The 14852-nt window shown below is 47.7% G+C and overlaps 1 protein-coding gene across 3 annotated transcripts in view; it reads right to left on the bottom strand.

Moving 5' to 3' along the window:
* The window catches only part of E2F3 (E2F transcription factor 3), a 43183-nt gene extending 28540 nt beyond the window's left edge, over positions 1 to 14643 (bottom strand). The window contains exons 1-2 of one of the 3 annotated variants that reach the window (XM_034064981.1): positions 13497 to 13541; positions 5 to 73 (exon numbers count right to left, since the gene is read on the bottom strand). In XM_034064981.1, coding sequence (XP_033920872.1) covers positions 5 to 73; positions 13497 to 13511 — 84 coding nt within the window. In that variant the 5' untranslated portion in view covers positions 13512 to 13541. Of the gene's footprint in view, positions 1 to 4; positions 74 to 13496; positions 13544 to 14071 lie in introns of those variants that run through there. The other 2 variants (XM_034064975.1, XM_034064986.1) reach the window with 2 other exon arrangements.
* Positions 14644 to 14852: the final 209 nt, after the last annotated feature.

Below are 14852 nucleotides of genomic sequence, written 5' to 3'. Positions count from 1 at the left end.
TCACCCGGTGGTGGCTTTCAGCTGGAGCAGGTCTCTGGTCTGGTGGAGCACAGGGCAGTACAAGGGCAGGCACCTACAACACAGGGAGGTGGTGGGACTGTGTGAGCAGGAAGGGAGGGTAGCATGACCCCAGTCACAGCAGCAACTTGGATCATCATAAGCTGACTGCAAAACCAAATTCCCAGAGTGTCTCCCAGAATGGTTCCAGGAATTCCACTGTCACAGGCAGCACTCAGTGTAGCACAAACCTGATCCCCAGTTCATCTTTTCCTTCCTATCCCAGCAGGCAATTAAGGTTACACTGACTATGAGGGGATTACATTTCATTTCCAAGAACACACAGATAAGAAGCTGGGGGAGATTCTAGTTTCTAAGACAAACAGTCATTCCCATGTTGCTGAACCAAACGGATCTAACCTGTTGGTGTGAGGTACGGAGACCTCCATGCAGTTCTGGTGTTCTCAACATAAAAAGGAAATGGAGCTGTTGAAGCAAGTCCAGAGGAGGGCCACGAGGATGATCAGGGGACTGGAGCACCTCCTGTATGAAGGTAGGCTGAGAAAGTTGGGGCTGTTCAGCCTGGAGAAGGCTGCGTGGAGACCTCATAGCAGCCTTCCAGTATCTGAAGGGGGCCTACAGGGATGCTGGAGAGGGACTATTCATTAGGGGAAATTTAGATTGAATATAAGGAAGAAATTCTTTATATTGGTGGTGAGGCACTGGCAGAGGTTGCCCAAAGAAGCTGTGGCTGCCCCACCGCTGGCAGTGCTCAAGGCCAGGTTGGACAGAGCCTTGGGTAAGATGGTCTAGTGCGAGGCATCCCCTGCCCATGGCAGGGGGGTTGGAACTAGATGATCTTAAGGTCCTTTCCAACACAAACCCTTCTATGATGATGAGGAACAATAGGAAGACCTCTGTCCCTCATTCACCTAGTACTGGTACCTGTCACAACTGGATTCTGTTTCAGTCTCTGCATGAAGCTGGTGATCACCTGAAAGATCTTGACATGGTATTTAATCCTCTTCTATATTTTATTGTCCTCAGAAATACTGGATAGCTTACCAAGCAGCACAATTGTCTAATAATAGCACATGACTACATAATTTATTATGCTGAATGCAAGTCTTGTTATATCTACCCTAAAATAGTATCTTTAAAGTGTAAAAAGGAGCCATCAGTAGGTAATATTATCACTCCTTTCTCACAGCTGGAGCTGTATCCATCAGATGCACTGCAGAAAACAAGGAGAACAGAGTTAATCAAACACTACCACCTTTCTTCCTCTTCATTATTGCCTCTCCTAAGATTGACCACATTTGTGGTTAAGTGCAGGGAGTCAAACTTCCTATAAGCTGTGTCGTTATGGTTCCAGATTTCCACTGTGGTTCAGCTGTATCACAGCTCTGGAAAGGCATGCTGGCATACACTCAAACCACTGCCTTGGCCTGTTAAGGTGACAAAATTCCATGTTGTGATTGTAAAAGGCTCTCACCCAAATCACCTTGCTGGCCTGCCTTCTTAAAGATCTTAATAGCAGTCTTGGGCCAGGAACTTTGTTGGAATTGGTAGCCTGGACTGACACAGACCCAAAATATCAGGGGGGATACAAGCAGCTAGTTAAATTGGAGAAACAGAAGCCCAGCTCCACAGGATCCCAGCACACACCTCATTCCACTGCCCCCAAGAAAGACTCCTGCTCAGCCTTCACAAACCCCAAGGCTGCATATGTGTATGTCCCACCTTCTTGTCCAAGCAATGCAAAGCCTTCATCAGTTCTTTCACAGTTTGAAGCTCACATCACTGAGATCAATAATCCGATCCCAGTCATAGCCAAAATGCTAGATGCAGCTGGCTGTTGTGGTGGCAGGATATCCCCTCAGCAGTCTGTCCCCTCAGAAAGCAAGTCTGGACAGGATACAGTCTCCACAAGCTCACAGGTACTCCAAGAATCTGCTGGTTGAGTGTAGCTCCTCACAACAAAAGCAGCTCCCAAGTTTGTCTCTATAAAAAGAATCAGCTCACTGCAAAATGGACAGAGTGAAGCATGCTGGGTTTTGGACCTTTTTCTTAAGGGAAAAATCAGATCAGGACACCATGACCAGGTGACATTGGGTCAATATGGTAGACCTAAGAAATTCAGTTTCAACTCCTCCTCTGAAAGCAACAGGAAACTAAGTGAAAGCTGAAGTTTCTCTACACTGTTATGCAAAAGAACAAGGAATAAACTAGTCATGGCCCTGATCAATAGTGCTACCCAAAAAAATACAGTCTTACATGCACAGGGTGCAGATGCAAAAACAAGTGGACCTGTAGCAACATGGGCAGAAAAATCTACCCCATGTACATGTGCCATTGCATCAGCCCTGACCTGCACTCTCACCTCAGTTCAGACTAAGTTACACTCCACATTTTAACTCCAAGTGTACCATGTACCTTCACACACTCCTAATTCAAGGTTCTAGTTGGAAAAGTCACTGCACCTGCCTCATGCTAGGGCTCATGCCCATGCAGTCATGGAGAGGCACTCAAACATGAGGCACAGCAACAAAGAGGAGAATAAACCTTGTTTCTGGCACTCAGCAGGAGGTGAAATACTTGCAGAAGGCATTCAGCATTACTTTGCAGCAGAAGGAACAATACGCTTCTGTATGATTTGCACAACATTGACCAGCGTCTGGGGCTGAATCTAGACAAAGATCTGACACCAGCTTCTCAGGAGGAAAGCAAACTTTTTCAGGGCCATTACTGCTGCTGGCAGGCAAGTTGCCCCTAATCTTCTAGGCACGCCATGCTTGCACGACCAGGGAAAGAGGCCGGGCTGCCCTAGTGGGCAAGTACATTTGCTGGGATCCTTATGCTGTCCCTTTGCACCATTGCAGTATTACACAAAGTTCAAGGAATTTAGAATTATTCCAGATCTGCTGGGTTTTTTTCCATTTCAACAAGGCATCATCATTGAACAAGTCAATAGACAAGCTCAAGTATGTGATATTTTTATCTAGATATGCTATAGCACCTCACAGATGCCTACAGTTTTCTCCCTGCAATGTCTTAAGAAGATTCTTCCCTTCTCAACTGCCAGTCAAGCAGAGTTTGAGGGCTGTTCTTCACATGCTGAGGCAATCAAGATCTTCAAACAGCTGGGAAAGCTGCAATTCTCCACTTCAAATCAAGTACTAGCAACAGATACAATGCCTGTCTGATACTACCAGTGCTGCTTCCCCCACCTTGGAGGAAGTAGGGAAATGTATTCAAAATGGCACTGAGGCCATTGAAAGAACTGAAGGGTAGTCAAGAAAACAAAAACTATACAGAACTGAAGGGGAAAATAAAAGGGTGGAATTATTTGATAATTCCTGACTCACTTTGAAGCAGAAATACTTGATTTTGGCCTTCAATAGAGAGCCCGTCTTAGTCTCTGCATTGCAGATGAGAACAATCACTTTTTTGCTTGCTCTGACTTATTGCTAAATTGATTATTCTCTGGGACTAGGAAAGAGGCAGAAAAGAGGGAGATGGTAATCACCCTCATAAAATTCTTTAAGGTGAAAGAAGTGAATGCATCTTTCTTTTCCTAGCAACCCTCCTTCCTAATTCTGAAGCAAATAAATCACACCAAGGATAGTATCCTGAACATATGGCTTTCTCTGAATAAGGGGAATTTGCCTGCCTACAAGCTTGCTTTTCTTTTCTTTCTCTTTTTTTCACCCTCCTAATTTAATTAAATATGTCAGTCTCTGGAATCCCCTACACATTCCCCTTCATAGCAAAGTGGGTTTCTCCCCCACCAAAAAAGAAAGGAACACCACAAAAAAAGCTTGATAAGCATTAACTCACTTATGTCCACAGAAGGCCATACCTCAGCTTAATACCCAGCCGACAGCACACAACCTGTTCACTAATGTTGCATTCACTTCCCACATATTCAGCAAAAACATGTTACCAAGATAAGAAAAGGAAAGGGCTTCAGCACACCAAGTCCAGCAGCGACATGAAGAGCACCTTTAGGGAACAGGGCACAAGCAAGCAGTATTGGAGGCCTCCAACTGATCTTGCACCTTTCATTACCACCTTTCTTGCAAACACCCACAAAGCACATGGCTGCAAATACAAGTCATGGGATGTGTTTTTATTTTGCCATTTCCTTCTTCATGCACAAGACACCCTGTGTTGCATGGCCTGGACTTGGAATGCTCCTCAGTCTTTCTGTATAGCAGCTGAAGCAGAGGACTATTGGGAAGGATGCTGCTAATCCTTAGATCTCAAGAGCCTTCCTGCAGGGGTCTTGCTGGTTCTCAGCTGTGAAGTGCTTGTTGCAAGGGCCCTGAGAAGGCGGAAATACCCCCTGAAGTTCCTCACTCCCCTGCATACAATCCAAGAAGGCAGCTTGTGGCAGACACGGGAGGTATCATAGAAATATTTGCCAAAAGGAATGAAAGGATAGCCAAGGTGCCAAAAAGGCAATGGTCTTCATTTTCCTTTCAGTAAAAAATAAAGAATAAGCAATAAAAGCATGACTAGCAACTGAAATCAGAAAAGAAACTTAAAATGATTTTATAGAAAGAAGTGTGAACCACAAGTCATACCAAAAGCCACCTGAAATTCTCTGTATCATATGCTATCTCCCATGTTCATTTATGTCATCTTCACAGTGTCAGTTTTTGAGAGAACAATTCTCAGCTCAGCACGACAGAACAGTAATACCGACGGGCATGCAGAACATTAGCATGTTATAAATAAGCTGCTAATTTGAGGTGGGAAAAAAATCATCAAGGCAGCTCTTATGATTAAGAACCAGAGAATGAAAATGAGCAACTTGCTTATGCTTTCATGGCACTGTCTTTACAAAAAGAGCTTTTTCTAACTTCCAGATCCTGAGGGGAAAAAAAGAATAAACCCTGTGAAATAGCCACTGTTGAGACAAAGCAGCCGGTGAAAATGCTATTAAAGCCCTCCCTGCCCCCACCTCAAGTAGTAAGTTGTCTTTTCTACCAGCTCAAGAGGTTTGTGCTTAAAAAGAGTACTACAGTGGAGTTGTGAACGGCTTCCTCTCACCCAACTCGCAGTTTTACATAACTCCCAAGAGACGTTTTTAGGCTACAGATATCACGCAGCTGAGAGATAAGGGGGAGGGGTGGGGGGGGGAAGGACAAGGTGCAAAACTATTACACAGCAATTCACATCAGGGTTACTTGGAGCCACACAATAAGAGTCTTACCATGAAAAGTAAAACTTTATTCTGCTGAGCCGACAGCCAGGATTATTCGTGCCTGCGATAGCCCCGATCACCAGCCTCCGTCTGCCCCATGCGGGGTTCCCTTCCCACCCTGTCCCCGGTCTGCAAGGACAGATAACGCCCCGCCGCGGCACAGCTGCCACCTCGGGTATTATTTCTGTACCACGCCAGCATTGTCGCTCTCGGCCAGCGTGCCACTTACTAAGCATTATTATAAAAATTTCTGTGAATATCTATGTTGGCCATGAGCGGGGATAATGGCCCCATTGCAATAGCCTTGATAAAAGCTCCAACAAGACAGCTTTCAGATATCGCCACACAAAAGCCTTCTGTGAGAGCTGTAACCAACATCAATTCCCGCTATGCGAAGACATTAGACAAAGTGTGAACCAGCTTACTGTATGGGGACAAAAAACTGACTGTCAATGTGTGCGACCAACGCTGTCTAAAAACACAGCGCTGGCAAGGCAAAATAACACCAGCATATATGCATGGTAATTGCCATTTACTTCCAGAGTTAGCGCCACAAGGAAACAAGTACTGAAGGCACTATTAGGTTACTAGCATCACTCAAGACATTGTAATTCCATATAATTCAATTTCTAGCATCTCTAGTTGGAAAAACTACTTTAAAACCAACAGATGTTAAAAAGGACCAAGCAGAGGGTGAAGGAAAGAGGGTGAAGGAAAGCCAGTTTCCATTGCAGAAGCAGACAGAGAACGCAGCAAGCCCTTCAAACCTGCCCTTTAAAGCATGTATTTTCCAGTACACAGCAGACAACCTGATACACACAAACCACCATCCCATGTACGGTACAAGACAAAACCCTTTCTGCACACCATTTAATATTTTTACATACCTATCCTACTTACACTGTAGTAGCACCCAAAAAGCCAGAAGCCTATTGTCAATGTAAATGGACCATATGAATATAAATGCTTGGCCAAGAGGTTACTTTTTTTACTTCCAGACCTGAAGTTCGCCAGATGACATGTCTTAAATAAGAGTCTAGGTAGGAGGGATGCAAGCAAGTCTCATGCCAGTTTGTTTCTGAACAACATTTGAAAGGCAAATTTGAAAGCTAAGTTTTATAGAGAGCATAGTACACTCGCTCTAGGGAGAAGTGTTTCACTCTAAAATTACATCTGTACTTTAAAATGTGCAAAAATCATGAAATCCTACAGTGCAGATTCAGTGGCTTGCAAGAAGAAAATATATCTGTTACAGCACTCCAATTTTAGTAAGACTTTATAACTAAGGGGTAGAACCAAAATGAAGAGAAAATCTTATTTAGAGAGAACTAGTAGAGTGGATAGATAAGCCTTACACTATATATAAGAATTTGACTGTTGCACTGCATGGAGACAGCCCCTGAAACAGAGAATTTTATGTCACCTTAATTAACAAGGAAGGAAGTTTGCCAATGAGTTTCTTCCCCCACCCCACTTTCTAGCAGTAAGTTGTGCAATATGCAGCAACCTTTGAACCAACAGCTGTACCACAACCAAAAAGAACAAAACCAGAACAGCAGTGCAAAGAGGAGACAGTCTTTCAAGAAGTTCCTTAATAAAAATTACTTCTAGAATCTCTGCATGCATTAACCAACACTCACCACAACTTGGAGTGGGAATGCTGGAGGTGAGGTAGCCAAGGACAAGCAGACACCTCTTGTTATTCAGTTTCCCAATACAGTTTGCTTTCATCAAAAATAGTTGTTTACATGTTTTCTGTGTTGCAAAACAACTAGTGGCTTGCAGTGTCAACAAGACCCTAAAACCCTATTGTGAGGACCCAACTTCTCCAGTACTGCAACTCAATATCACAGGAAGCACCTAATATCCTAAAAATCAGGTCCTGGACCTTTTAAGTAGGGCACCTGAAAATGCTATGAGCCTTAGGTAGCTGACAGTTCTGGGCCTAGGTGCAACCACATTCGAACTGAATGAAGTCTTGCAAAGTAGATGTAGGTGATCAAATTAAGCATCCTACTTACATGAAGTTACTGAACAGGGTACTGGCTTTACTTCTAGTGGAAGGAATAAACAAAAGCCATACTTGCTCATATAACTCAGCGCAGTCACAAAAAGGTGCAAGCTGATTCTGAAAAGGTGATCTTCAGAGCTCCACCTTTCTTTTCTTCCTAGCTTAGTCCTGGCCAAAAGACCTTTGGCACGAAAGCCTGAAAGCTGCAGGGCATGCATGTGCAGTGGTGGCAGTTAGTTTGTTAGGTCCCACACGCTAACAGCTCAGGTCAACAACTGTTCCCATTCACAAGTAGGATAAGAGAGGCATGACATATGCCATTAACCTTAGGCAAATTCAGATTGCAAACAACTACCAGCACATTTGTGATGTATCTGTATATGCATAAAAAGAGGGCTAAAATGCACGGAGGACATGCTATTTTCAGTATGCATTAGCTTCATGAATGCCTAGTCAAGCTCTTGTCTTCTCCCTTTACAAGGGTTGCAGACAGAAGTATTTAACCACAGCTCACATTGAGCCCACAAGGCATTAAGAACTCCATGAATGCCATGAGATCCAGCAAATAGAAGCACCATCCAGGCAGACAGCATAGTACTTCAAGAGACATCCATGCCAGGCATAGCACTTCCAAGTGTGGTTTTGGACCAACTTACTTGAGGAAAACAGAAGTGAAATAGTTCCCTTTTAAAGATGTGATAAATTGAGAAATTTTGCCAAGTCTGTCTTCAAACAGAACTGAAATTGAAACCGTGTCCAAATACTTCATCAGCATCACCTCAAGCACCATAGCAGCCCCATCCCAGAGGCACCGGGGGCTCCCTCCCACTACACATCACTGCCCCTCAGCACATGAAGGGGGTTTCTGCTCCCCGTAGCAACGAACGCAATTCTGCTCATGAAAAATAATGCAGGAAGTGATTAACTCTGCCAGCCAAAACAAAAGCCTGAAGTCCAACTTAGTCATTTGTAAGCATGAGAGCTGCCACGATATATACACACACTCAGAGCTGCCAGCTGTAAATGAGATTATTTGCAGAGACTGTAAAACCTGGAGATTTAGTTACACTAAGAAGAGCACCCCATCTGCTGAAGGTTTGCTCTGGGCAGGACTGGATCTACATCACCACCATCAGTGCAAGAAGCCCATCTGAACTGAAGTCACAGTCTCCAAACCATCCTTGGCAGGCAGCTCCCTCATAAGCCAGGATTAAAGCCCGAGCCACCCTCACATCCCTCCACCCCAGCACCAGGACCAACCCTGCCAATAAAGCCATGGCCACCAGCCCAACACACACCTTCAGAAGTGAAGACTGAGGTTTGAAAGGTGTCATACTTGAAGAACCCTACTAAGAAAAGCTCAAAGCTCACATCTTTGTTTCTCACCTTTTTATAATATATCTTTATTTTTAACATTAATGGCTTTCATTTTAAGAGAAATTAAATGGTCTAGCACTTTTCAGCTTGGAGAGGACAACTGGGGACAGAAGGTAATGTCTCATGAGTAGAGAAGCGTATGAGAAAATAATTTCCCCTACCAAAATATCTAGGATCACCCAAACCCACTACAGACAGCAAGTTCAAAATGGGGGGGGGAAGGCAGAAACAAATAGAATTGTTTTTTGCTTGCATACAAGATATCTAAATCATAGGCAGAACTTGTTGCTACACGGGATCAAAACTACAACTAGGTTCAAACAGGGGTTGGACAAAAATCACAGGCCATTGGTAGCTGTAAAACTCATTGCAACTCTGACCAAGGAAGTGCTTTCTCAAAGTAAGTAGGATAAGGGCTTTGTGCAAGCCCTCTTCTTGTGTTCCTTCCTCAAATGTATGCCATGGCCATAGTCAGAGAAGCAGTGAGACAACCTTCCATCTTGCAAAACACAGCTGTTTCCAAATTTAAAGATTTTTTTTATTATTATTTATGTTTTAATGTTTGCAGATACTCACAAATGAGCACTAAAAGTTAACAGAGCAACAGCAATATATCTGGGATAAAGTGGGGGGAAAGAAATGCTTTTAATTGCTCGATCAGTTGAAGCACCTACTACAGCAGAATAAACTGGCCATAAAGTGACCCATATGCAGACTTTGGCAAGCAGGCTGGTGACACAAGGAAGATACCTTCTGTCGCTTAAACCGCAACACCTTCTCCATGGTCGCACAACACCATGGTAAGAACACGCAAGACTATCTTCTGAAAATCTGAGGCTGAGGAAACCAATGTAACACCTCAACAGCACTGCATGGGAAAGTTCCTGTCTCCTTCAACAGACTCATCCCATCTTGGGCCATGTATGCCCAATACCTACCACAGGTCCAACCTAATGCTCACCAGACCCAGCTATTTTACCTTATTAAAGCAGCAGAAAACCAAACCACCAGTACAGCCGGATGCTCCACAAGCATAGAGGTGGGGGAAGATCACTGCGCGGCCGAAGCAGGGCAAAGGAGATAACACAGAAGAGACTGAGGGAGAAGCAAGCCTACTCCTTCCAGTAGAAGTAAAGTAAAGCCTTTGAGTGGCTCAGCTGCTCATGGAAACCTGCCAAAAGCCCTTATCATCATGAGGCTACCATACTTCAATAGTTCTGGTGCAGACGGAGCCACAACAGCATAGCTGGACTCTGTGTAAGGATAGCAAAACCACCTCCAGCAAGCACAGCAAGCTACAGGCTATTCCTGTACGGTTTTATTAGGATGCCTGCTTTCTACTAGATGCTTGTTGGCACAGTTAGAGCAATCGGGATTTATACCTCTTTGAACTCTCCACAGATAACTGTGCCAAAGGACCATGTGGTACCTCCTTGGGCTCAGAAGCAAGCAGTCTGTTGCTGGAAGAGATGGATTTAAACCAAAGAAACTCCCTTAAATGCTATTCAAAAAGCAAAGGCCGCAAACTCATGCTAGCATTCACCCTTAGTAACACAAACTGTCAGGCAAAGAAATACAGAAGTGGGTCTGAATATGAAAACACCTGCATCTTCATAGACAAACCTTTTTAGTCCTGCAGAAGAAGAGCTCCTAGTTAACGACCCACTTCCTTTATGCAACCTACAGGTTTTTCTCCCATACCTTAAATCCTTTTTCGGTATTTATGTCCTAAAGACTTGCTCCTTTACCTAACACCTAGGAGAAAACTGAGTTACCCCATTTTTCTCCCTTTCCAGCTGTGACATGCTGAGGAGGAGGGAGGAAGAGGTGCTTTCTAAACCACCAGAAAAAAAATGCAAGGGGTGCTAAGTATTCAGTTTGGAAATGTAAATCCTCCCGCCCCCTTCTGAAGTATGCCGAACCAGCCTCTCCACAGCCTATGTCATCTAAAGGCCACAGGAGTTCTCTAAAGATATTGTTGTTAAGAGGATTTAGCCCCTTTTAAAAAGGACTTAACATGTGGGTGGTGTCTCCATTTAAGCATTTTCTCATGGCTAAGAAAATGGCCCTCTTCTTAAAGGCTTATCTTTATAACCCAAAGACAGTAAGAAATTCTCCACTATTTGAATTAGAAACATTTTGAGCAGCTTGCCTTTATAGCAGCCTCATTTTTAAGTACTGGGATTTGCAAATGGTGGTGACTTTCTCACACCAAGTGAGAAGGCAACACCAGCAAGAATGCTTTTGGGGTACCTTATCAAACATTAGTTTCTCCCACATTTCCATGAGGAACCAAGGTGATTTACAAGCTCACTGCCACCAAAATGGCATGCTGTCACTAAATCCATGCCCTTTCACTGGCCATCACCTTCCCTTGAAGGTCCCCAGCATTTACCAGACCTTCTATTAGCCGGTTCAACCAGCCTACCCAGCAGAAAATCTTTAATTTTTTATTCTGGTCAGGGTTAATTATCCATCCTGGGAAGTATGAGATTCCAGAAAGGAAGGGATGAAGGGAAGCAGCACCAGCCTGCGGCAGGGTAGGGCACAGGGCCTGCAGCACCTGCCCTTGCAGCAGCACTCACCCTGTCTCCAGAGGCTCAGGCTTTCCCCAGGAGAGCAAGCTCATGGTCGCTTTGCAAGGGTTAATTCTTCATTACCACTTGTGTTTAAGCCATGGCAGGGGTTCAGATCTGCCCGGTAACACTTTCTATTAACTCCACAGGAGTCACGAAAAAGCTCCTCAGGTTGAAAGGGCCAACAGGCTAGGTCACAGCCTCCCAGAGCCAGGGCTCACCGGGGTACAAAAGCCCAGTTAGCAACCTGGGGCCACAGGAACCACCACATCAGGCAGTGACTGAGCAAGGAACAGGTCTTGGACCATATTGAAACACCCGCTTGGCAGACAGAGTGCGCAAACTCATCAGTTTGGGGCTAGAGACTCCTGCTGTAATGGACTAGGCCACATTTCAAGGCTTTTCCAGCAAGGTTACACTTGCACAATCTTAGATAAAGTAACCAACAAATTCCTGGGAAGAACAAGCAGCTCACTTCAGCAAAGGAAACTTTTTCATTTGCTCCTACAGTCAAACACCTCCCTGAAAAACCTAAACTGTACTGAATGCTTTCTAGTCCATATCATAACTTACATTTGGAAGTGATGGATGGGTGGCCAGCACAGTTACATCTGAAGAGCTGGAGTATTTTCACAACCCTAACCAGTGCAGGTGTGCTGGCCAAATTTACTTATATTAGACTTATCCCTAGTCTTTTGCATACCAGGGCCTTGTTTTGAGCTGGGGGCCTTGGACTCCATGCGCTACTTGCTAATCAAGTGCTAAATTTATATTGGTGCTACTTGCCTAAACTCACTGCCTCAGCTACTAAGCGTTCTATCATTCCTCACACCAGTCTTTGGTGTAAGTTTCTCAAAAATACTCAATTAGGAGCCAACTGGGAAAACTAACTGGGAAATACCCTCACCTCTCAGAGCCAAAAAATCCCCTGCAAGTTTTAGGGAAAACTGAGTGGGAGCTGAAGAGCTGCAAAAGGGCTGGATCACCTCCCCACCAAGTGGATTGCAGAGCAGGAAGACAAGGCAGAGCACTAGGGCACTTTCAGCCTTACCTCCCAAAAGACGGGTCTGCAACAAACCAGGCTCTGAGAGAGGCACACACATTAGCACAGCTGCCAGCAGAGAGTGGGATGTGCAGCCCCTTTCCTGGCACGTGCCACGGATGGCTTACTGCCCTGGGAGGGTGCCAACTAGAGCCTGTAGGTACCGCCAGCCTGACCAGTCTTCCCAAGTAAACATGGAGGGTGAGGGTATAAAACAAACTCACAACTTGCAGGCAGAGGCCAAAACTGCTTTCCCGCTTCCAAACTTTGAGTACGGAAAGATGCTTTTATGGCTGGGAGTTTCTCTTGTTAAAGACGTGAACAGTATACCCTCCCCCACCCCCCAGTGCTTTAAATTCATATTTGAAGGTCTTGTAGTACCCATTAAGAAGACATTTTAGGAGTCTCCCATGACACCAAAATCCCTCCCACAAAGCCAAAACACCCTGTGCAATTATTCTCACAGAATCATCTCATAACATATGTTCCTTTCTGTATTCGCTCACCAACACCTTTTAGGAATCAAACCTTTCCATCAGACTGCCAAATATTTACAAAGTGCCTTGAACCAGCTTCTTGACATTGAGCACCGCTGGGATATGAAGAACCCCCCCAAAACAGCTACTTTTTACAGCAAAGATACTTATTTAAAACAGAATTAAAAGAGGTTCGGGTAGGGATGTGATGAGCCTTGAAACTCCCAATCACTACCTCTGCAGCCAACGCTCGCAAAAACCCACGCGGAAGGCAGCTCCTCACCGTCCCCCGGCTGCACAGAAACGCTGCTCCCAAGCGCTTGCAAAAAGTATTTCGGACTTAGAGCAGCATCTGATACCTGGGACCATCACCGACTGGCTGATGGGGGGGGGTGGGGAGAAGCGGGAGGGGGATGTTAAAACCCGCTTTGCCCGGGCAGTGGCGCACCGGGGCGAGAGAGGAAGGGGTAGTGGGGGGTTTAGCCATCCCACATCGCCGGGAGGAGGTCGTGGACGCCGAGGGAGGGGGCTCGCCCCCTCCCTCGGCGTCCACGACCTCCTCCCGGCGGGGATGCCCCTCGCTTTCCCCCGCTTCCAACTCCGCGCAGCCCACGAGGGCCAAGCGTGCACCCGAAAACAGCGAGGACAAAGAAAACCCCATGGGGGGGGAATAAGGGGGGACAGCATGATTATTTTTCTGGGGGGGGAGAGGGGGTTTGGCCCGGAAAATATCAGGGGAGTCGGCAACCTGAAGGGGGGTCGGGCACGGGGGTCGTTGCGCGCCGCCGCCCCACGAGTCACTGACCTGCTGCAGGGGCATTTCGGAGAGCAGCGGGGGCCGGGGGGCGGCCGGCCGGCGGTCAGGCTGTCCCAGGCCAGAGGGAGGAGGAGGAGGAGGAGGAGGAAGCGGCGTCCCCCTCCCCGCCCGCCCCGGCTCCCAGTCACAGCCGCGGCCTCCGCGCACGTGTGCCAGACGTCACCGGCGGCTCCGGGGGTGAAGCGGAGACACCGGCGGGGCACGGCCCTGCCCGGCCCCCAGCCCCGGGTGGGGAATGGGGCCCTCCACGCCGACAGCTTCTCGCTGTTTGCTGCCATGCGGCGGGAGGTGGCGGGGGATTATTTTTATTCCTCCCCCCTTTTTTGTCTTATTTTTTATTTCTTTTTTTTTCGCCTTTAAATAAGACCCGGCAGCGGGGGGTGGGAAGGAGGCAGGAAAGTTTATTGCAACAAAGCGCTGCCTCCGCCTTTCCTGCCCTCAACCCCCCACACTCCCCGGCCGCCCCCCCGGGCCCGGACGGCGGTGAGGAGAGGGCCTGCCTGGTACTGCCCCCCCAGGGTCCCCTTCACCCTCCCGCGGGGACAGGGGAAAACAAAAATTACCGGGGGGCGGCCTCCGCCGAGAGCGGGCTGCAGCAGCGCCGTCCTGCCGGCGGGTCCGTGGGGGGTGCAGTACAGCGAGCTGCCAGCGGGCTGGCCCCCATCCGCCGCCGGGGCAAAGGCACCGGGAGCCTGGGAAGCGGCGGCGGCGGCGACAGAGGAGGAGACAACACAGGGCGCCCCCGCCGCCGCGCCGGTGCTGCGGATCTGGATGAAGGTGCCGGCGGCAAAGCGGGCCGGGAAGCCGGCGGGGGCTGCTCTGGGTTCCGTGGACGGTGCGGGCGGCGGCGCTGCCGGGGCCGGCGGCTGGAGTCCCCTTCTCATCCTTCCCTCTGGGTCTGTCCCCGCAGCCGCGTCTCCTCCTCCCCCCGTCCCTCCCCCCCCGGCCTTCCCAGCTCCTTTCCTCCTCGATGCCGAGGACCCGCGTAAAATACTGGGGGCTGCGGGTGCCGGGGGGGCCCCGGCTGCAGGATGCGGGGCGCCGGGGGGGGACGGAGGCGCCGGAGCGGGCAGATGCGGCGGATGGAGCGGGGCCGCTCCCGCTGTGTGGGGCCGGCTGGAAAATGGCTCCAGGAAGCGGCGGCTGCTGACAATGAATGAAGGGAAAGGAGACGGGTTACGCGCCAAGGGCCTCCCGCGAAACTCGGATTTCCCGCCCTCTTTTTCAAACTAAATTTGCATAGCCCCGCCCCCGGGGCGCGCCCCGCCCGCCTCGCCGTCTCATTGGCTCTCACCGTCCTCGCGGCAGTCCAACGGGGTGCCACCTCCCCGCCCCTCTCCCTTC

The sequence above is a fragment of the Melopsittacus undulatus genome, chromosome 1 (assembly GCF_012275295.1).
Source record: "Melopsittacus undulatus isolate bMelUnd1 chromosome 1, bMelUnd1.mat.Z, whole genome shotgun sequence".
In the NCBI taxonomy this organism is placed as follows: Eukaryota; Metazoa; Chordata; class Aves; order Psittaciformes; family Psittaculidae; genus Melopsittacus; species Melopsittacus undulatus.
This window is presented reverse-complemented; position numbering and strand designations above follow the sequence as displayed.